Source organism: Malus sylvestris, chromosome 16 (assembly GCF_916048215.2).
Source record: "Malus sylvestris chromosome 16, drMalSylv7.2, whole genome shotgun sequence".
NCBI lineage: Eukaryota > Viridiplantae > Streptophyta > Magnoliopsida > Rosales > Rosaceae > Malus > Malus sylvestris.
The window spans coordinates 36,509,761-36,532,731 of record NC_062275.1 but is presented as its reverse complement, the minus strand read 5'-3'; the positions used below and the strand labels follow the sequence as shown (position 1 = coordinate 36,532,731).

Genomic DNA, 22,971 nt, shown 5'->3' with positions numbered 1-22,971 from the left:
AGTTTTGCTTTTAACTGAATCAGCGTACCTTAATGCCCTTGCGAACGTGTAAGCTGCACCTAGAAGCGATGAACTTGATGTCTTGAGGAATCAAAGATATTAACACAAACGAGTTTAGGAGGTTTTAAGCAGAGGACCAAGTGGAGTACAAGTTACCATTGCTCCCTAAAACTTTACCGTGAATAAGCAAGCCTGATTCTCATGACTAGTTAGGGGTGTTGTGTCGCTGCACTACCCCTTGGTTTAAGTGCACGTGGAGATTAATGGGCCGGGTAGATTCAAGTGACAAAGGTATAAGATATGTTTCTTTGAATCTCACTCATTCATTTCACGTTGCATTGAATACAACGTCGTATTGTAGATTTTTCTGTTAGTTTAATAAGATTAGAAGCTTCTGGATGGATCCGACATTGGAGTGGTGCAAGCGGTGCCACCACACAGAGCCCCAATTTTATGGGGCCTCCAATTATTATGCCAATGTGAGACTGAAGATGGTTAAATGGAAGATGGGAGTGTTATGCTAAGCTCATTCCCTAGTCCTTATGAAAGAAGAAGCAAATATGTAATAAAGGACAAGAAAGGGGGCCATCATATTCATAGGGTTGGTTGGTTGCTTGGTTATATGAGTGATGCAATCAAGTATTGGGAAACTGAAATATTGAAGAGATAAGATATAGAGGTGAACCTCATAGCTGAATTTTTTCAATCTATTTTTTTTTATTAATTTTATTAAATTTGTTTCTCTATCATACAAATACTCTTCCACAGACTTACAACGTAAAGAAAGAAAGAGTGGAAAAAAGGCATGCGTGCATTCTCTTAAATAATTAAGTAGGTAGAAATATTAATAGAGGCATAACAATATAATTAAGCAAAGAGATTTGATGAAATATTTCTAAGCTTTTGCTTCTGCTGGAGTTTTGGCCCTGGCTGCAATGAGCTGCTCGTAGAGGTCGCGTATCTTCAATCCGACGATGGTTTGGAAGAGACCGGTTCCGTTGTTGCTCCCGGGGAAATCAGAATGCTTCAACATTTGCTGGGTGACTTCTCCATAGAACTTGGTGGAGATGTTGCTTAGATGGCTCTCTACATAGATCAGCTCATCTAATCTGTCAAATTGCCCGTCCATCTCCAACACCGACACCTATTATACATAACCATGCATAACAAAAAACCAAATGATCAGTTAAAAACGCTTTTGTATAGCACCATTGTGGGATGCGTAGTGACACATCATTTGGTGAACAGATTTGGCGACGAGTATTAAATTCGTACCTCGTTGCCAAAGTAAGTGTCGGGGCCGTAGTTGAATTTGATTCCAGGGTAAGAGCAGGTGAGTTTCCTTCCACAGGGAATCCATGAGATGGTGGAGCCCTCATCAAACAAGTAGACTGGGTTGAAATATTTCACACCTTCCTTCATTATCAACCTCACTCTCAACACCTTCCCCTCATTGTCTCCTGGAATCAATTGGGTTGGCAATACTTCTATAACTGCATCTGCATACTGCTTTTGGGGATCTGCATACAATTGACAAACAGTTAATAATTATGAGAGTGCAGAATGACAAACTAAGAGTGCGAACAAGATACGTTTTCGAAAATAAATCATGCTTAGGTGGGGGTGGCTACGTACCAATATAAGCATCGAAGTCAGGCTTTCGGGCTTCAATACTGGCTTTGATGCTCTCAAGACTGTGCCCACGCTCCGCCATGTCTCTCTGAACAATCCAAGTTTTAGCTTAATTACCTTGGTAAATTTATCGAAATTAAGTTTAATTATGCGAGGTTAATTTAATTACCTGAATTTTCCATGCAAACTTAACCTCATTGCTGATGTCCAAGTAGATACTGAAGTCCAATAAGTCCCTAACTCGCTGATCATACCTACACATATATATTGATGGATTAATATATATGTTTATGCTTAATCTGATCATACCTACACATATATATTGATGGATTAATATATATGTTTATGCTTAATTAACTATCAGGTAAGTACGTTGTATAGTGATATTTCTCTTTCCAAGTTTTAAATCCGCTCTCCAACAAGCTTGTAATGAGTTGCACCTGTAAAAAAAAAATCTATTTGCAGGACGAAAATTTACGTGACACATGTGATTGGTTCGGTTGTGCATTGTTTGATGTTGATGGAATTAATTAACGTGAAGCGGGAGCCTTGTGCACTGGGTACGACATTTTTAGTAAAATGGACTAGAATTCTCTCCCATCCTCTTTCCATCCCCTTCCCTCCCCTCCTCTCACATTCTCTATTTTGTCTTTCTCTTTCTATATAAAATTAATATAAGATGTTGACGTGGGTTAACCGTGACCGTTCAAATAGAAGGAGAGGGAAGGGGAGGGGAAAAAATAGGGGAGAGAATCCTACTCCTAGTAAAATAGTCACTTAATACTACATTATAATCTTTACTTGTAAGTAAGAGATTTTAAATTCGAATTTCGACAATTGTAAGTGAGTATAAGGAAGTCATCTTAGTCTCCTTTTTTTTCGTTTTTGTTTTATTGTTTGGCTGACGACATCAGTTTTTTATTTATTTCTTTTCATTTTACTGATGTTAGTTAAATTCTTTTAACCATTCAAAAATAAGGAAGTCATTTTAGTAAACATTTATTTATTTATTTATTTATGTCAGTGAGTATATCTGATTTTGTGGAATTTAGCTACAATACTTATTTAATATTATTTTAAATACATGTAAGTATTGTAATCATTTATAAAATTATGAACTACTCCAACATTTATTTATTTATTTGAAAAGGAAAGTTCTTTAACTTCCCTCCCGTCTATTTTGAGGTTTAACTTAATATATAAAGGAAACTATTTTCTTGTCAACATATTAACTTGATACTATTGATCAGGGTAATGTGTTTGTATAAATTTTGTGGTACAAATTCATGGTCTTGCAAAAACTTCTAGTCGTCCTTAGAAGACATTTTAACATTATTACACACATACATATAGAAGTAACTACTAATACAAAAATTAAAAGAAGGTTTGTTTTCCTCTAGATATAAATTACGTGGATGCTCTCATTCAAAAAATAATAAGAGAAGTGCTTGTGTGAAATTATTTTTCATGAATTTAATGTAAAGTACCGTCTGTTTAAACAAAAACAAAAAAACAAAAAAAATAAAGTTGAAATAAATTAGAAAGAAGATCCAAATTAAGAACAACTCCAGGATTTCATGAATGTTTAGTGAAAAATGAAAGAGAGTGTGAAAATAATAAAGTAGTAGTTAGCGTAATCAAATTGATTATGATGAGTAACTAGTCAATTAGACAAGCACTTACATTGGGTGTAAACCTTCAATGACAAGAATCTTGGGGGGCTTGATGAGTTCAGGAGGATCCAAGAGACCAGAAACATGGTTGTAAATAGGTTTGTCAACAGCCTTGCCTTCCTTGATGGCCTTCACCTGTTCATACATAAGATCGAAGTCGTTTGCTCTTGGGTCCAGTGCCGTCACTCCTTTCTCCTTCCTCCCTGTCCTGTCCAGGGAATGGTAATCATCCAAGCATATCACCGTCGTGGTGTCGCTGATGAGCGTGTTGGAATCAGGGTTTCCACCTTTAGGCGGCTCCGCTGCTCCTCCAAATACGCTCGTCAGCCTCCTCATGAATGTGCTCTTCCCACACCCTGAGTCTGCTGCTAAACCGATAACAATCGTCTCTTGCTCGCATCTTATCACACTCACTCCAACTCTCCTGCTGCTGCTGCTTCTCTGCTTGTAAAACACCGCCACGTGCTGCTGCTTTTGGCCGTTGAATCCCAAGGACGAGGAAAATGAACACGTCGGGTTCAGCTGGCCACTTGTGTGCACTGCACAAATCGCCATTTTCCCACTACTACTACTACTACTTTCTCTCTCTAGCTCTCTGTGTTCTTGCTTACTTGGTTTGATTTGGGAAAGAAAGGCTACACATATTATTCTTTCTTCCTTTTTTTTTTCTTTGGATGCTAATAACAAACTAAAAAGTTTGGGACACAAAATAAGAGGCTGGAAGAGGTTGATGGGAGGAAGTTTTTTTGGGTTGGAAAAGAAAAGAAAATGTCGGCTAAGACCGCTGCTGTTGACGTGTCATGTTGTTTTTTTTGGGGTTTCTTATTTTTTATTTTTATTTACTTCTTGTTTTTGTATGAGGTGATGTCATATGGGTAGGTGATAAACGCAGGCATGGGGGGAGAGGAGAGGAAGAAGAAGAAGCGTGGTGGTTATTTGTTGTGGTTTGGATATTTGATGTGCCACGTGGCAACGCAGTGGTGGCTGGTTAAAGATTAGGGGTGAAGGGTGAGGAATGGAAAGAGGATATCTCTGGAGATAGATAAGAGTACGTACTATGTGCCATCCACTTCTGATTTTTCCCCGCTCTCTCTCCCTGCGCTCTTAATTTGTCTGTTTATATTATTCTTTCAAGCTTCGACCAAAAAGTATTCTTCTATAAAGTATTTAAAACTACTCTTGCAAAAAATCTGCTTCGCGCCAATGACGAAGGCGCAACGTACCTGAAACTAGAAACGTACAGACCAACAAGAGATTTTTCACCAATTATATAACACGTAGTGTATCATCCGTATTCCGGTTACAATAAAAAATTTCTCCACCAACGTCGTTTAGATTCGTCATGGAAGTCAGGCATGACGAATTACGTGGCATGCATGCATAAACTGATGAATTGGGAATTAACTACGTAGAAAATGTCGAGAGCCCATCTCTTTCTTTCTGCGACCCTTGTCTCGGGCTTTGTTTGCTTGAAAAGTTCCCACCCTTGTCTGGCTTTTGCCGGATCTATGGCAGAGACGCACTTCAATCCTTTCTGTCTGCTTTGAGGACACTCTGGACCTTGAGGAGGTTCTAACTCGGAGGATTTTGGAAGGTAACTCTTGGTTTGTTGCGGGATACACGTTTTGTACGGTGAAATTGTGGCCGCTTTATCACTTCATAGATGATATTAAGCGCATGGAGCTCCACGCCATTGGCGCACTCAGAAGAAGTTGTGGCCGCTTTAGTCCTACGATAGTAGGTGTATTAGATTTCCAGTCGCTTGGGGTATGCTTTTTTTCTACTTCTCACACCCTTCTAATTTTCAACCGTTGAGTCGGATGAATTGAACAATATCAAATGACATAAGTTAACAAGTATGTGAAAAGTTAAAAGAGATGTGTGAATAGCCCACCCAATATGATATTGTACTGTTGCTCTCGAAAATGGAATGATTAAAACTAGTTTTTGTTCATCTATGCATCTATGTCTATTGGTTTTGAGCAAACAATTCACAACTAATCTGGTTCGTTGCAGGTTGTTGAATATGAAAATGCAACACATAAAACAGTAATATTATAACGCAACGTAGTTTAGAGTCTGGGTACAACACTACATATATAGCTTACTCATCATTCTTTACTAACTCATATCGCAACGAAATGGCAAACATAATACGCCGCACAAGAATATACTAAAACCACTCTAGAAAGGCAATGCAACTCTGAATCCCACCATCAAATCTCACTTGTTCCCCCTGAAATACATGTATACTTTCTGCACAAACACAACAGGGAAACACGATCAGATCATTAGTAACGATAAATAACAGGTTAACAATGACTTCAATCTGACTATGAGACCCGAAATAATATAATTTACTCTCACAATCTGACTAGAACACAAATAAGAGGCATTCGGACTGGTAACGAAGTTCAAATCTTTTAAGAGACCACAGATGAAAGTGAATAAACATATTCCAGATATAGTTGTCCCAGCTTTTGTAAACATACCTAAATGGATGTATTTGGTGAAAGTGAGAATAAAGAAACAAACACACTCGTTGCTGTTAACGGTAAAGATTAAGTTTCATCTATAAGAGGAAAAACAAAAACAGAATACATCTGAAGCAAATTGGTGGGCTCACGGTGATCTAGGAGCAGTCACAACAATCGAGACCTCCATAAATCCATAAGTAGATATTATTCAGGTAAATCCATGCCTTTGTAAACCACCAGAAGCATTTTCTATACTTCTAACGAAAGACTATTAATTTTTAAAATGCACATAGGAAACAAGGGAACTCTCTCTCTCACCTGAAGTACCCATAAGCTTAGAAGAGACTCCAAGCAAAACAAGGCAAACCCAGTTAAGTAGAATATCTGCACAGGATACAACAAAAGAAATAATATTAGTCATTGAGATTTGCACCAAACAATCCAACCGACAACTAAGATCCCTTGGTTATCTGAAATCCATGTCATGATGCTAGATATTACCCTTTCTGTTCTTATTTGCAAATCTGGGCGATATGGCTATGAACTGGGAAGCAAGTCTTCATGAGTTTTATTAATAGTTTCGATCCATTTCCCCGACAGGATTGATATTTAGGGTACATAACATCTCATTAGAACCTAAAATCTAACTGAGTAAAGTGTGCCAGCAACCAAGGAAAAAACCACTGGGCAACCGATGCACGTTAAGGAACCACCACCGATCAAGGACCATAAAGTGGATATATGTGTGTGTGTGTGTGTGTAGCATAAAGTGTATCCTTCACTGTTCTGTGTTGAGAGAACCTTTCAATGCTCAAGTAAGAAGCATAAGGGATGTATTATTGGCCAAATTTAAAAATCAGATATTCTTTTACCAAAATTTGTTCCAGCATATTCTCAATGCATAGCACAAATTCACAACTTGACCAGCCAACCAGAGCAAACAAAAGTTCGGCAATAATCTGATATTCTCAATAAATGCATAGCATTGAGAACCTGAAAATGGAATCTTGGTGAAGAGAGGGTTCTCCCACTTTAGATCATTGTGAAGGTGGTTACTGGTTCATTTGTTAAGAATGCTTAGGAAAAGAAAACATTAATTCGGAAGTCAAAAGTGCACACAAGTCTGAGTTTTCAGTTTTGGCAGAAAACCAGCACAACTTTGTATTTCTTCCCGGCCTACCCCATAGTTTTTTGTTGCTGTGGCCTATGTCATAGTTTAGAGTCTAGACCATGATTTTTCTTCCTTTTACCAGTTAAATGAAGTAGTCCAAATTCTTTGTAACTGTTTGATATTTTGAATCTTGAACAAAAATCTCAACTACGAATCTATTCTCTTCTTCAACTTTAGAGGTTACATTAAAATTGAAGACACTGAGATGATGGGGATGAGAAATAAAACAAACATTACACTTCAGACAACATTCTAGCAGCAGTGTCTATAGATGCAGGTACGTTAAAAACTTACCCCTACCACCACATGGTCAGAGAAAACATCAATTGCTGAAAGAATGCCCCTGTATATAAGAAGCAAAAATAAAGACATAAAAGGAGGAAAATATATTGGATCAGTTACACAGCATCAAAACACTTATTAAAGACAATTGGAGGAGCTATCGCCACAAGTAAATAATATTAAATGCAAGAAACAAAAAAGAAGGGAAGAGCTTACGTCAATGATTTCCCATTAAAGACAATTGGAGGAGCTATCGCCGCAAAAATACAAAACCCAATGTGGAGCTGCCACAAGCAAATTGATTAAAATCAGATTGATAAGTCAAGCATAATAAATCAAACATATACGGTATCAGTACATACCATGTAGAACAAGAAAAACCAACCAAACTTCAGGGCACTATCAGTCCTGCAAGTTGGAAAAAATACACCTCAACAGAGTCAGCAGAAGTGCATGATATTACCGATTTCAATTTAACAAAGGAAAACAACTGCACATTCTATTTCCATCCATATTGATAACATTGACATCATACAACTGATTCTCTACCCATTTGTACAACAAATGTGAAGGGTCCCATAGATCATAAACTTCTTTATCAACTATAAATGGAAAAGGGTCACAGCAACAGTAAATTTTTTAGAAGTTCCAAAGAATAAATGAAATTTGTTACTGTAAAGTGGCTGAAAAACTGACGAGGTGTCATCTTTGAGCAAAAGAACCTTGTCAGAAAGGCTACATACAAAATTAAAAAGTTAAATCATGCTAGCTGCACATAATTACCACCCCCCCCTCCCCCGGCGAAGGGATTCAATTCCAAACAACTCTTGATTTCCAGGAAAAATTGGTTTCCACATTCAACCACAACCACCATGTTAGATGCATCACATAACAATCCCACCCTGGTGACTAAGCAGCACTGTTTCCAAGGTAGTGTGATACTGAAGGCTGGTATGATGCTGGAATCTTCTGAATTTCCATTGGAGTTATTCCAATTCACCTTTTTTGGAGTGAGTCTGACTCTATTATATTCCTTTCTCTTACTATTTTCCTAAATCAAACTTTGATTTACCAAGTCCCCCCCGTAGGTGTGCCCATGAAATACTAAAAGCAAGGACAAATAAATATTATGCACCATAATTTCTGGTAGAAACGAGTTGCGAGAGAGTTATAGTGCCAGTTAGAGTCCATAGTGTAAATTTGATTCGTTCATAACATAAACAGGGCATAATTTAAACATGGGTCTATCATATGCCAAGGGTCTCTTCCATTAATCGGATGAGGATAATTTTAGGATAAATACAAATGCCTACTCTTTCATATTTGGTTCCCAAAAATGTCAAAGTATTTTCTTGTCTTAACCTAAGATCCGTGATATTACAGTCAAGCTATTTTCTCTAAAGTGCCAAAAAATTTATGCTAACATTGCAGCTTCTCTGTAATCTCCAGAGGAACTACAAATCTTTTATTTACGTGGAAACTAGAAACAAAGCCATCTTAAAACATTTACCTCATAGCACGATAGAGAGGCCTGTACCAAAGAACATATGAAAGAGGGCATCCCATTAGAGCATAGATCGTCGCAAGCAAAAATATTTTAACACCTGCAGTTCATGAAACGCATCAGAAGATCCAATTACCGTGATAGCCAAGGAGCTAAATTCATTACAATCAAGTAATAACCAAATATCATCAAGGAAAACTAACCTCCGCCTCTAATCCAACAGACGATAATCGCAATCACATTGAAAAATAGGCAAAGAACTATGCCTGCAATGACAATATTACTTCAGTGTTAGACAGGCATGTAAAGGAAAAATAACATAAAAAAATGAATCCACTTACGTCTAATAAGGAAATATATGTGATGATAAGAAGAATAATGACACAAGGAGTCCACCCACATATTCTGCCAGACTCTTAATCTAGCATCACATATTAGAATTAAAATTCAAGTGACCAGTTGTCCATATTGAGAGTCTGTCAAGAGAGCATTTCCTCTGTATTATCTACATTATACATATACATGTATTTTTTGTGCACGAGCCTACGAGGAGCTACAAGTGAGTATCTCCCTAATTAGAAATAAAAAATGAGGACATCCTAGACTATCTCTTAGACTGATCAGAATCATTTCTTCAAAGGACCATCCACGCAAAAAAGTAAGATCAGCCAAACCAAATCTCATTGCGCCATTTGATTACCAATGTTTTCATTTTATTGGACCAACTATGGTTGTGTAAATAATTTATATGACCAGACAGTTCCCTATCTGGAAGCTTACTTTTGAAGGAATAATTCTTGAGGAGGGACCAAAAAGTTGGCCAATTTCAATTTGGCTAACATTATGTACGGTCAATATTTAAATAAGGACCTAAAGAAATGAACATTTGGATCATTGAACTACATTTCCAGATGACCCCAACAAGGATGTCCAAACTCCAAACTTTTCAAAATTCGTGGCCATCCTCTTTAAAAACATCCATTATATATGTCTGTAATCAGAAACAACGGAAAGACACTAACCTTATTCAAATATCCATATTTAAGTAAACAATTTTAACTCTCAATCCTCTCCTTGGAACTATCTATATTTAAGTAAACAATTCTAAGAGGAATACTAGGTACTAACACAGTCCAATCGAATATAAGTACCTACAGTCCTTAAATCCCAGCAATGAAATAACTTACTACTACTGATTGTTAGAGAAAATGTTCCATAAGCATATAATTTTATGTAAATCCAATTTATAACTTATAAGGCAGACTATTTGAAATCGACTCTTTTGTAATGGAATCCTCAACACATGGATAAAAATACAAGCAAAGCAAAATACATAGCACCACATTGGCATAATAAACATGCCTTACCTAGCCAACTTGCAAAAGCCAGATACTGTAGCTTTTGAGCATGTATTGGTATTTCATTAGCTATATCATGGTGAATAATTGGAAAAAAAGGAGGCCAATTTCTATCATCAACAGGGGCACCAGCTGATACACAAAGAAGAAAAAAAATTAATTGCTATGATTTAAGAAAGGGCACCCAAATTACTAATAATATAGGCTGCAGATTCATAGTGCTTACCTTTTGCAACAGAATCTTCTCTACGTTTAATATCCTGTTAAAGCTAAATATTAATACAAAAACTGTATTGAAAAAAAATACAGGAACGCATTAAGCAGTACAGCACAAATGAGTGATTGTAACCAAGAAAAATAAAAATAAAAAATGAGATATACTAACAAATAACGCATCTAAACTGGGGCCCACCACCGAACCCTACAATTATTGGGGACAGGAAACACTAGCAATTGCTAGAAAGGTACATTGGGGTTTCAAACCTAAGGCACCATGGGACAAACCCATGTGCCTCAGCCACTCCCACTGTGCCTTCAATGGTATTATTACAGGCAACATATTCCATATTGTGATCAATTTATCCATTTGTAAACTCCACTTCAAAAGAATATAAAGTGATTTATACAATAAAGGTAGAACTGACAAGTAATCAATAAAAAAACTTGTCAGTTAACCTTTTCTCTCTTCTTGAGATCTGCTTCCCAAGTTGCAAGCTCTTTTGCCTTTTGCTTAGAATCCTGCAGAAAATGGCCAAACAATACATAAATAATCTCATAGAGTGGGAAAAAAATGTATACGACATAAAACTACTTTACATTCATTGTATCCAACGGAATATCGACTGTGGCATCGTGTTTCTGCCCAAAACCCAGATGGTCAGATGACACTGGTGGAACTCGTGACTTTGACTTAGGAGCAGCAGCACCATTCTGCAAAATTCCCAAATTATGGCACATTTTAACACATTTATACGAGGATGATAGGGAAAATATATGTAAAACTAAGCTTCACACCAGTCTTAATAAACATGTCCAAACCATGCAGCTGTATGGATTATAATCCAAAAGTGATTTTTGTATCATATCATAAATGGAGTATGCATGGTGTGTCAACATGTGACTACTAAAATGCCTGAAATTCATATAGCATATGCACAAGACATGGCATGGGACCTATAATTTCTAAAATACATATTGCCTAAGTACAAAGAACTAGGACTTCATAAAGATGTGAAAGAAGCACACAGCACAGCATTTGTAACCCTCATCATTCCACTCAACTTTTAAGAACCAACATCTCTAATTCATCATTAATATGTCATATTGCATCACTGAAATAATCTAGAGTAATGGTTTCTTACAATTTTACTTGAGGTTCAAAATCCAATGACATGACAAAAAACACGAGAAGTTGAATTCTATACATATAATAAAAATCAATCCATGATTTTTTTTTGTGTTGTTGACTAACGGATACTCCAAGGAAACGGTCAAGATACTCCTAGGACATGGTTAAGATACTCCTAAGATACTGATCTTTGAATTAAGTTAGGAATTTGGGTTGCTGTAGTTTCTAAATTTCATGGGTTTGCAAGGTTCTAAAAGACAATAGGCGCTAGTCCGGAGGCGGGCTGGAGCTTAGCACCTAGGCGAACTAGGCGGATTTAAGTAAATGTATTATACGATGTAAATAAGTAACTATTTACACTTAAAAAACTCTACTTGTATTTTTCTTAGTTTTTAGTTGAGAAAAAGTGTGGTATTGATATGTAGTATAGACATCATCAAAACAAAATGTGAAAAATATAGATATTATTGGTGAGACAGTGGGGTCTTAAAAGAGACAAAATAATAATAAAAATGAAAAGTTAATAATTAAAAAAAAAAGAAAAAAGAAAAAAAAGAAACTAGATAGTGGGCACTTAGAACAAAAAGATTGAATAAAAAACTCAAACAGCAACCGACAAATTTGCCAAAACGACACTCTGCATACAAGCCATCTTCTTCTTGGAATGAGCCGATCAGTCCGCATCTAAAAAATTCCAGATTCCAGTATAGCTCTCCACAGATCCTCGCCTAGCCCTGCCTAGCTCCATCGAAGAAGCCACCTAAAAAGCTTTCCGATTTTCCGACCAATTAGGGACTAGTAGCGACGGCAACTCACCGTCTAACGCCTAGGCCGCTTTTTAGAACAGTGTGGGTTTGGTAGACTCACGAGGTCATTAAGAGATGGATGTAGCCCCATCGGGCAAGGAAAATCATTCCGGTCCTGGGAGAGGGGAGGACCAATCTCAAGAATCACAAAGACTCCCAATCTCAAGAATCACAAAGACTAAGCAGTGTTCTATTTTGTTACTGTTAAAAGATAAACATGAATGTTTCACTCTTTTGTGATTTAACTTAAATAATGAAATAATGAATTTGAAGTGAATGAGGCAAAAATTTCAAATTTCAAATTTTTATTCAAAATTCAAAATAACATTTCTTCATTTTCTTCCCTACCAAAAAAGAAGGAAAAAACAAGGTATTCAAATTTCAAATAACAAAATTTCACTTTTCAGATCCAGATCGAATAACCGAATTCACGAAATTATCCAGGAATTGAGATCACGAAGTAAAATGGAAGGTAGATCTAAGCGCGAGGAAGAAGAAGAAAAGGGTTAAAATTGGAGAAAGAGAAAAGGGAAGAGGCAAAATTACCGAAAAGGGATTGACCTCGACCTCGACCACTTCTTCGTCAAACGGGTTGGGGTCGTGGTGGCGATTCATAGCTAGATCCCCAAATCTTGCAGAAGACGTAGTGCACGCACGCTCGGGGGGAGAGAGAGAGAGAGAGAGAGAGAGAGAGAGAGAGAGAGAGACTCTGTTGTGCGAGTGACACTACTCAACTCCCACTTTATTCTGAGAGAGACGCGTACGCGGGATAACAATTGCAAATTTGGAACGGAAGTTGGATGGTAATATACAGTGCCGACGCCTTTTGAGCCGTTGGATTTGATCCAACGGTCGGCGGTCACTAGTTTTATGCTATCTATCAGTTTTTTTCATTCGATTTCTTTCTCTCCTTCGCATTTTCCACCGCTTGGTAATGCTGAAGCCCGCCCAAAACTCCTCCAACCCAAAAAAGCCACCTTCAGCGGGCCAACAAAGTAAGGGCAAGTTGTGGGCCATCTTATGTCAGCGGGCAGTATTATTTACACATTTATTTTTCTTGTCACATATTTTTTTTTCAAATTTCAATCAAATGAATTAACAAATATCAATTGCCAAAATTAATTAGAGCGTGTGAAAAGTAAAAATAAGTGCGTAAATAACGTTCTTTTATGCATATTGTAGGTGCCTATTGGTGGTTAACATACGGTTGGTGGATAATTAGTGTGGGACTAACATCCTTTTAACGCATAATGCACGTGGCATGTTCCTATTGGTGGTTAGTTAGCTACATAGGTAAAATGACAAAACCACCCTCGTCACGTCATCAATTTCGTGCAAGTGGACAGTACTACATTATAAAATGGTCAAACGTCAAAACCCTACCTAGAATAAACCCCGTCGTCGGCCTCTGCTGGTTTTTCCTCCGCCGTTATCACCCGAGTTGAGCTTCTACAATGGGTCGCAAACTCAAAGAATCCTCCGCCGCCGTCGGCGAGGCAGAACTGCAACAGGCCCAACCTCTCCACGAAGCCAAAGCCGAGAGGAAGAAGAAGAAGAAGAAGCAGAAAAACAAAGACGAAGAAGAAGCCCATCCCAGCCCCAACCCCAAGAGAAAGCTCGAAGACATTGCTCCTCAGGAAGAAGGCTCAGATTCTATTGTCAAAAAGAAGAAGAAGAAGAAGAAGAAGCACAAGAAATCCAAAGACAAGGAGGAAGAACCCGAAAATAATCAGGAGCCACAGGAAAATGGCCATGCCGACGAAGGTGAATCTGGAGACGCGGCTGTGGTGGTTAGTGGGAAGGATTCGAAGGAAGCCAAATACAAGCCACTGACTTCCTTTGCAGAATCGAAGCTTCCTAGTGAGGTTTTACAATGCTGTCAGAATTTCAACAGTCCATCTCCGATTCAATCCCGGGCCTGGCCGTTCTTATTGGACGGTCGCGATTTTATTGGGATTGCAAAAACCGGGTCAGGTACTAGTGTGGATTGGATTTTGGGATTTGAAGTTTGGTTTGTGTTGTGAGCTCTTTTTGTCCAATTAAGCTGATTGTGTTGTGTTTTCTAGGCAAGACTTTGGCTTTTGGAATACCCGCTATTATGCAGGTTTTGAACAAGAGGAAGGGTAAGTTTTCGAGGGGACGAACTCCTCTTTGCCTTGCGCTTGCACCTACAAGGGAGCTAGCTCAACAAGTATGTGCTTACTGACCCAAGATGCACATTCTAACTAGTGTTGGATAATATTTTTAGAGTAATTGTGTTTCCCCCGGTCAATTTCTCTCTCCTCCTAGAATGCAAGTTCAGAGGAAGACGAAAGGTGTTGAATAATGAATAATTTATTGCTATAGTACCCTTAGATAAGTCCAACGATGGATGACTGTGTGGTAGGTATATGGCAGTGGGCGGCTAGTCGTAGGTCTTTTAATCTGATGCTGATGAGCTATTATGGAATTACCCTTGACCTCAAGAAAATCTAGAAAGTTAGAATCAGTAAAATTAAGGATATTTTTTGCTCTAAATTCAATGCAAAATATTGATTATTATGTGACAAAATACTATCAGTCACTCAATTGTCTCAAGGATTTTGTTACGTGAATTGGATATTCATCATAAAACGTGTAATGGGGAATCACTCACATACACGGGGAGTTGAGAACATTGATTTTTTTGGGTATCTGGTCATGCATTTCACTATAATAGTCCATACATGAGTTTTGAACAGAGTTGCTGCAAATGGTACCTTTACTTGTCAGAAAGCTGATAGAAGATGATAACCCTCTTTTGGATTGTTGCTTGTTAAGGTTGAAAAAGAACCATATAGTTGCACAAATTGTGATATTGATAGTCATGTGTACAAATTCTGCGGTCTTGCAATGTAGGCGAATATCTTTGGGTTAGTCCACAGTGGTAAATGAGGGTGGGGGAAATGTTTTTTGCATTAGGATAGAACCAGTGTTCCATTGGTTCTGATGTAAGAAGAAAGGGGAATTCTTTTTAAGCATTCAAGGAGTTTCAACAATGGGTCAGCAAGTATCATATCCTTCTATGTCAAACACTTAAAAGCCACAAACTTTTCATGTAAGAAGAATGTCCAACAAATAGTAGAGTGAAACAAGTTTGTGAACTTTGTTTCCTTTTTGTATTTGGTTGTACTAATAATTTTTTGTTCTTGCTTACATTCCTTTTTCACCTGCTGCTTGGGCATGTGATATGTTCACCGGAGAAATTCAAGGTTATTTATTGAAAGGTGACTGACCATTTGCTTTATCTTCTGGTGGCAGATTTCAGATGTTTTGTTCGAGGCTGGGAAACCTTGTGGTGTGGTATCAGTTTGTTTGTTCGGAGGAGCATCCAAGGGACCCCAGATATCTATGTTGAAGTCTGGTGTTGTAAGATACTTAATTCTTTCTTATTTTATGTGGCACAAATTCAAATTTATACTTCATCCCCTCATACTTTACACTGGTCTACAATTGGCTAATCAAAATTAACTTCATGTTTTAAACTGGATCAGTAACGCTGCGACTTGGAAATACGATGACGTCTAGATTTAATTCTTTATTTTGAACTTTGTCCTCGTTTTGAATATACATAAACCAAATAAATTTCACCTAATGATGTAAGGATTCTTTGTCCTTTTTGAAAGCTTTGCACATAGTCAATTGTAGCCAAATCATGGAGGATTCCCTAATGCAAAGCTTGCCCTGTACTTGATGTGCACAAAACAGTTTCCTCTTTTCTTTTGTTTTACTAGTCATATAACAACCAAGGTATTGAATATTAATGTTAACAGAAGTATTGTGAGGTTCAAAATACCAAAATGTAGATGGTAATATCGACAAAACATCAATTTTCAGAGAAATGACAGGATGAGTTTGGTGAAATCTACACACAAAAAAAAGATTGGAAAGTTGTTATAAATTTCACAAAAACACAGTGGATGACATGCAACTCAGTGCATATTATCTATTTAAGTATGAGTAACAAGTGAGAAACAAGTTGGATGGATGAGTGCATCCAGCGTTTTGTGTGACCGTCGTATGCCACTAAAGCTCAAGGGAAAATTTTATAGGACGGCAATAAGGCCGGCAATACTTTATGGCACGGATGCTTCGTTGGATGTGTGGGCATATGAGAAATGATAAGATTAGGAATGAGGATATTCGAGGTAAAGTAGGAGTAGCCGAAATTGAAGGAAATATGAGAGAAAATCGGTTATGGTGGTTTGTACATGTGAAATGAAGGCATACTGACGCTCCAGTTAGAAGATGCGATTACGGGACAAAGGTTCAGGGCCGAAGGGGTAGAGGAAGACCTAGAAGGACTTTGGAAGAGACTCTAAGAAAAGACTTAAAGTACTTGGATCTAACGGAAGACGTGACACACAACCGAGCACAATGGCGTTCTAGGATTCATATAGCCAACCCCACTTAGTGGGAAAAGGCTTTGTTGTTATTGTTGTAACAAGTGAGAAACAAGTTCTCATTTGAAAAGCTTATTCAAAGATCTTATTAAAAGAAATTGTTTTGAATGTGTCTACAATTAAAGATTATATGCATTAGTACCCTGGTAGCCCTGAGTATAGTAGTATCCTACTTATAGAAGAGAAAGAGCTTATGATTCAAACTAGATTTGGGGTTACTCCTGCTGACTAAATAGTTTTAACTTAAAAACTTCAGTCGTTGCTACTGGTAGTCTGGTATACCACATCAGTTGGGTTTACTTGGAAATTTTGAAAAGTTAGTTCTTTTGGTTTGGGCAAAAGTCTGATTGAGTTAATTCAGTACATGTGCAGGTGGAAGTATTCTGTAGAGGTTCTATGTTTGTCATTTTGTATCTTCTTACAATTGGTTTTTGTATACTTTTCTGTGCTCTTAGGACATCGTCATTGGAACTCCTGGTCGTCTAAAGGATCTCATTGAAAATAAGGATTGTTGCCTGAAGGAAGTATCTTTTACGGTAAGTATCTGTTACCTGAAGGGAAGTATCATTAAGTTTCATTTTCTTATTTTACTTTAGTTTGGATGTGAATTTTTCTTTGGGTGGTGCTATCCGCACACCTGTTTTTACCTCTCACACACCCCACTCAATTTTTTGTCATCGGATTGAATGAATTGAAGAGGATCAATGAACAAAAAATTGACAAGGGTGTGTGGGAGGTAAAAAGGGGTGTGTGAATAGCACTACCCTTGTCTTTTTATACATGGAATGTTTTAGTAGTGTTAAAGATCTCAAAAAATAGAGACTAACAGAAATTTTTCGTAGGTCCTTGATGAAGCAGATCGAATGCTAGACTTGGGATTTGAACCAGAAGTTCGCTATATATTGGGCCAGACATGCTCTGGTATGTGATGTAGCATTAATAGGTCTCTCTTTATCTATCAGGTGACATCAAGTACTCTAGTTTGTTTGGAAGTACTTTAATTAAGTCTAAAACATTTTAATTATTTGTTTAAAATTTAAATAGTTTATTTGATTCCATTGTCATATGGAGAAGGTGTGTGAGGAAAAATATGCTCTTCCAGTTTATGTTACTAATTGTTTCATCCCTTTATTAGAAATAACCACTCATCTCTACTTACATACACAGGTTTAGTGCTATTGGACACCTATCCATAGAGAGAGGAAAGACAATCATTTTGACTTAGACTTTTGGACAACTGTTTTTTGTTTCTAATAGAAATCATCTAACTGAAAATGATTTTAATTATGAGGGGCCTGGAAGTAATTCAGTTATGAGACCTATTGATGTAGGACAGTAGAAATAGATAGGAATATAAAAGATTCAGACTCACTCTGGCCATTGGCATCACAGCCAAGGTGTACTGGAATCACACCAATAGAGAAATCAGAAAAATTCCAGCATCACACTGGCCTTCAGCATCACACCGAAGGTACCTTGGAATCACTCCAAGGTTGCTGTGTCTCACACACAAGCAGTAACCCAGAATTTCTTTTCACTGACTTTTATTTTAAAAATTTACAAAGTAAGCCCCTTTTATATGCCAGTTGGTACATGAATCTGGAAAGATGTACATTAATATACTGAGGAATTCTAAAGAAAAAATTATGACAACAAATAATTAATATTGTAACATAGAGAGACTCAAACGCAGAATTTGCTGACTAAACTGCATTCATTACATAAAAAGTAGAAAGACTATTTTATTGAATTTTAACTTGGCTCCTCCATTATTCTCCCTTGGTTGCAAAAGAATCGACATTGAGTTTGACATGTTGAAGTAGTAGTATCTTAAGTCAGTCGCCAGGTTCCCAGCCTTGCCAAATATACTGGGTCTCCCACCAAACTGATGTAGGACAATAGAAATAGATAGGAATATTGAAGATGTGTACTCACTCTGGCCTTTGGCATCATACCAAAGGTTATTGGAATCACTCCAATAGAGTTAGAAAAATTCCGGCATCAGACTAGCCTTCAGCATCATACCAAAGGTGTTTTGCAATCACTCCAAGGTTGCTGCGCCTCCACACAAGAAGAAACCCAGAATTTCTTTTCACTAACTCTTATTTTAGAAGCTTACAAAGTTGCCCTTTTAATGTGCCAGTTGGTACATGACTCTGGAAATATCCACATTAATCCATTGGGGAATTCTATAGAATAATTTGTGATGCTTGCCTAAATATGAAATAAGAAGTAATCTATTTCCCCCGGATTGCTCTCCAAAGATGTCTCGTAAAAGGAGTACCATGAGCAGTTTGAATTTCTGAAATTATTGGAAAATTTGAGGCCAATTAAACTCTAGACTGCTAATTAGGTTGAAGTATCTAAGTTTTCTCCAATTTTTGGGCTAGGTAAGATCTGTCCCACTTGAACCTTGACATTTCAGTACTCTCGAATCTTTCTAACTAGTTCAATTAGTTTTGTAGGATAATTTCAGTCTGGTGATAATGATATAGATATATTGACTCTGTGCAGCTCGGCAAATGGTAATGTTCAGTGCTACATGGCCTCCATCAGTTCATCAATTAGCTCAGGAATTCATGGATCCTAATCCTGTTAAGGTGCGAATTCTTAATTATTGTGACCTTTAATAGTTCGTTTTCACCTTTTGGAAAATTAATAACACATTATTTCAGGTAGTTGTTGGATCAGAGGATTTAGCTGCCAACCATGATGTTATGCAGATAGTTGAGGTACAAGTTCTCAACACACATGAAACCTATGTGATGAATAGATGTTTATTTTGTTAATTCAATATATGCTTTACTGCAATTGACCTCCATCTCACGTTCGTAGGTCTTGGATGATCATTCACGTAATGGGCGCTTGGTTGCATTGCTAGAAAAATACCACAAATCCCAAGAGTAAGTATTGGCACATTATGTCCCATTATTTCATTTGTAACTTGTGTCTTAGCCAATCCGTCTTGGATTATTTTGGAACTAGTGTTGTGTGTATTTTGTGTGATCGAATCCCACTTGGTTTTACCATCTATACATGTTCAATTTTTAGATCACACAATGGAGCTCCTTCAATACTTAATTACTTTCCTTGATGATGTAATTTGATATCAGCTAATACCGATGTTATACTGTGGAACAGGAACAGAGTTTTGATTTTTGTCTTGTACAAAGCGGAAGCCCCTCGCCTTGAGAATATGCTGCACAAAGGGTAAAGTTCTTGATACATATTTGGATTGCTGCCGAAGATATTTGAGGAAAGCTACTGATGGTCTATGTATTTCTTATTTTTAGGGGTTGGAAAGCTGTTTCTATACATGGTGATAAGGCACAAAGTGAGCGTACAAAGGCACTCTCTCTGTTCAAGAAGGGAAGCTGCCCCTTGATGGTATGTTGTTCGATAGAAGTGATATGTTTTATCTAAAAACAGTATTTATCAAAATACAATGGAGGATGATAATAAACTTGACCGTTGACACTATGTCTTCTTCTGCTTTGCCCTCCCCTTTTTATCTAAGAATTGGATGGACATTTTAGCTCTTAGTGCCACATGATGAGAGGCACCATTTTCTTTCCTACCCTGTTTAGGAGGGATCTCTTAATTTGTATCCGAACTTTTTTAACTCGGTTACAAAAATCAGTATTAAGGAAAAGTGAAAGAATTAAGGTTTACTAGAATGGAACTTGAAACTTGAAAGATAATGATGATGACAAAAAGAACCCACAAGTATCTTGGACAAGGTAGGTACTCGTATTTACCAAAACAACGTTCTTGTATATTGTGGAAGTCTCGGTACGTTTTTACATTCCTCCCAACTGTTTTATAGTTTCCCTCCAGCTGGTTTAAAATGTTTTTGTATAGGGGTAACTATTTATTGAAATCTCTACGAACTTTTTGACAGGGAACTTGTGGTTAGCATATGCTTGCTTCTGTCTGAAAGACCCTATCTGTATGAAGAAATATTTTAACTTCTTGTAGCTGTCTGGAAACTGGTTATAATATATTGCATTTTATCTGAAACATATTTTCAGATAGCTACTGATGTGGCTGCTCGTGGATTGGATATTCCAGACGTTGAAGTAGTGATCAACTATAGTTTTCCCCTCACTACTGAGGATTATGTCCACCGAATTGGGCGGACTGGACGGGCTGGAAAGAAGGGCGTTGCTCATACTTTTTTCACACATCACAACAAGGTAACACTAAATAAATCAATATTCTACAAGATTTTGAGAAGAATTCTACGTCGAACTACTATATATTGAGTACTATTCCAGGGACTTGCGGGGGAGCTGGTCAATGTTCTCAAAGAAGCCAAGCAAAATGTGCCAGAAGCCTTGTTGAAATTTGGCACCCATGTTAAGAAAAAGGCACGCATTTGGTTCTCTTTCATCTTATCTCATATTTAGCTTTTCCTTCTGGTTGCTGAATAATTCGCATTCATGTTCCGCGTTCTTTTAATCCGCTTGCATGAGTGGCATTTTAACAATCCTTTTTCTTATGCTCTTTCTTTGGGGTATTGAAATACAGGAGTCCAAACTTTACGGGGCTCACTTCAAAGAGATTCCTGCCGATGCTCCAAAGTCTCAAAAAATCACCTTCAACTCTGACGATGAAGATTAGTTCTTATTGCAATTATGAAAACATTTGTTACTCGAGCAGTAAAACGCCCAAAGTTGGCTGTGGGAATTAGTTCTTATTGTAATTTACGCAAATTTTGTTGTCCTTTTTTTGTTTTGTTTTCCCCCTCGATTGTATTACATGGATTCTCAATGATTATTTACTTTGGATTTTCATATTACCTTAAAACTTATAGCATTTTACGTTATACCTGAGAGCATCACGTGGAAAGTGTTCTGAAACATTTTACTTATCATAAGGTATGACCCGGTTGCTTAGGTAACAAGGTATGACGTAAATTGCAACACTGCTGTACCCCAATTTTGACGTAGCCCAATTTCAGTGAACCATGATATATTGCTTGTCCGTTACAAGTTTTTGGTAAACAAGTGTGTATCTTTTGTCCTGGTCGATTTATTTGTCAATAAGGCTATCTCCAACCGAAGAAGGGTCCGAGGGTATGTTTTAGCCCTCTGGCCTTCCAAGAAATTAATATTTTAATGAACAGTGCAGGGCTATATTTCTTACCATCTCCAACCGAAGGCCAAAGGGTTATAGGGCCATAGGGCCAAGCATAGCCCTGTGACAAAAAACTATCTCCAACTGAGGGCCAAACATAATGTATTATTTAAATTTAAAAACTACAATAACTTAAATTTAAAAACTACAACTTAAATTTAAAGTACATAATCAACATCATCTTCATCATCCGTCATTGTAAGAGTATAGTCAAAGGTAAACAACTGCCGCCCTTTACAAATTTCCCAACAACTATGATGCTAAAAGGATTTCGAGCTACCCTCCATATACAATTCTTCCGCTTGGTGTACCTAGAAAATATAATTACAAAAATTAAGGGAAATTAATTTATGAAATTAAATGTAATATAATTACAAAAATTAAAGGAAATTCATTTATGAAATTAAAGTAATATAATTAAATATTTAAAATAAAGCTAACATTGCTTGATGTCATTTATTCAAATTTGGATGAAGATGTTTCTTCCATCTTAAAGAACAACTCTTGTAGTTTCCGGTATTCGGTGGAGTGGCGCCTTCGTAGAACTCATAGTATTTTTTGGACACACGAGTCCAAACACCTTCACTTGTTTGAGAATTCTCCCTCACACTATTTTCCGAGACTCATCTATAAGCCCTGCAAAGAGCTTCATCTTCTTTTCGAGTTCAAGCCCTACCTTTCATTGCAAATGAGGCCATTTGAAAATTATTGAAAAAAATGAAGGAAAGATTATTGGAAGAGGTAATAGTGTAGGAATGGTGAAAATTATGTGACAAAAGGTGGAATGACTTAAGTATTTATAGGAAAAAATGAGAATTTTTTAAAATTTTTTTAAAAAAATTTGGCCCAAAAAAAAAAATTCAAATCCAACGGTAACTGATGCCAGCTAGCCGTTGCTAGCTGGCGTCATGCTGTCGTCAGTTAGCCGTTGCATTTGAATGTATGGCCTGGCCCGGGGCCGACTGGCTAGTTGGAATGGGCCAACTAGTTGGCCGTTTGACCATTTTTGTCCTATGGAGCTCACGAGTCCTTTGGCCTAGCCCTCGGTTGGAGACATTTTTTGGGCTATTTTCGGCTATCTGACCCTCTAGACCATTTGGTTGGAGATGACCTGACACGGTCTTGTTGGAGTCTTGTGGGTTTTTGTGTAGTTGACTGCA

At 37.4% G+C, this 22,971-nt stretch overlaps 3 protein-coding genes and 1 long non-coding RNA gene across 4 annotated transcripts; 1 reads left to right on the top strand and 3 right to left on the bottom strand.

Moving 5' to 3' along the window:
• Positions 1-697: 697 nt before the first annotated feature.
• On the bottom strand, positions 698-4,147 carry LOC126607223 (phosphoribulokinase, chloroplastic-like). The gene is made up of 5 exons (XM_050274744.1): positions 3,316-4,147; positions 1,802-1,886; positions 1,636-1,720; positions 1,276-1,520; positions 698-1,144 (listed from the first exon to the last, which is right to left on the bottom strand). The coding sequence occupies exons 1-5, from the start codon at positions 3,858-3,860 to the stop codon at positions 896-898; spliced, it is 1,209 nt and encodes a 402-aa protein (XP_050130701.1). The 5' UTR covers positions 3,861-4,147; the 3' UTR covers positions 698-895.
• A 1,191-nt stretch (positions 4,148-5,338) lies between these two features.
• LOC126607224 (secretory carrier-associated membrane protein 4-like) lies at positions 5,339-13,047 on the bottom strand. Its single transcript, XM_050274745.1, has 12 exons — positions 12,798-13,047; positions 10,914-11,027; positions 10,773-10,835; positions 10,324-10,357; positions 10,107-10,229; positions 8,943-9,005; positions 8,746-8,839; positions 7,598-7,643; positions 7,452-7,519; positions 7,248-7,296; positions 6,101-6,166; positions 5,339-5,561 (listed from the first exon to the last, which is right to left on the bottom strand). The coding sequence occupies exons 1-12, from the start codon at positions 12,864-12,866 to the stop codon at positions 5,529-5,531; spliced, it is 822 nt and encodes a 273-aa protein (XP_050130702.1). The 5' UTR covers positions 12,867-13,047; the 3' UTR covers positions 5,339-5,528.
• Positions 11,884-12,791, bottom strand: LOC126607225 (uncharacterized). Its single transcript, XR_007617532.1, has 2 exons — positions 12,313-12,791; positions 11,884-12,205 (listed from the first exon to the last, which is right to left on the bottom strand). It is a non-coding gene; the product is annotated as an uncharacterized LOC126607225 (long non-coding RNA).
• Positions 13,048-13,624: 577 nt separating the features above from the next.
• On the top strand, positions 13,625-21,481 carry LOC126608143 (DEAD-box ATP-dependent RNA helicase 5-like). The gene is made up of 13 exons (XM_050275945.1): positions 13,625-14,225; positions 14,318-14,442; positions 15,531-15,638; positions 17,128-17,208; positions 17,515-17,593; positions 19,187-19,272; positions 19,348-19,404; positions 19,508-19,575; positions 19,814-19,882; positions 19,966-20,059; positions 20,704-20,868; positions 20,950-21,042; positions 21,203-21,481. The coding sequence occupies exons 1-13, from the start codon at positions 13,706-13,708 to the stop codon at positions 21,293-21,295; spliced, it is 1,638 nt and encodes a 545-aa protein (XP_050131902.1). The 5' UTR covers positions 13,625-13,705; the 3' UTR covers positions 21,296-21,481.
• The last annotated feature ends 1,490 nt before the right edge of the window (positions 21,482-22,971 follow it).

Coding starts and splice junctions, on each gene's coding strand:
- LOC126607223 (XM_050274744.1), bottom strand. CDS start 3,860: ATGGCGATTTGTGCAGTGCACACAAGTGGCCAGCTGAACCCGACGTGT. Junction 1,887..3,315: donor ATTGAAGGTTTACACCCAAT/GTAAGTGCTTGT, acceptor ATATATGTGTAG/GTATGATCAGCGAGTTAGGG. Junction 1,145..1,275: donor ACACTTACTTTGGCAACGAG/GTACGAATTTAA, acceptor TATGTATAATAG/GTGTCGGTGTTGGAGATGGA.
- LOC126607224 (XM_050274745.1), bottom strand. CDS start 12,866: ATGAATCGCCACCACGACCCCAACCCGTTTGACGAAGAAGTGGTCGAG. Junction 7,297..7,451: donor TTTAATGGGAAATCATTGAC/GTAAGCTCTTCC, acceptor TCTTATATACAG/GGGCATTCTTTCAGCAATTG. Junction 6,167..7,247: donor CTGACCATGTGGTGGTAGGG/GTAAGTTTTTAA, acceptor TATCCTGTGCAG/ATATTCTACTTAACTGGGTT.
- LOC126608143 (XM_050275945.1), top strand. CDS start 13,706: ATGGGTCGCAAACTCAAAGAATCCTCCGCCGCCGTCGGCGAGGCAGAA. Junction 17,209..17,514: donor TGAAGGAAGTATCTTTTACG/GTAAGTATCTGT, acceptor AATTTTTCGTAG/GTCCTTGATGAAGCAGATCG. Junction 19,576..19,813: donor AAATACCACAAATCCCAAGA/GTAAGTATTGGC, acceptor ACTGTGGAACAG/GAACAGAGTTTTGATTTTTG.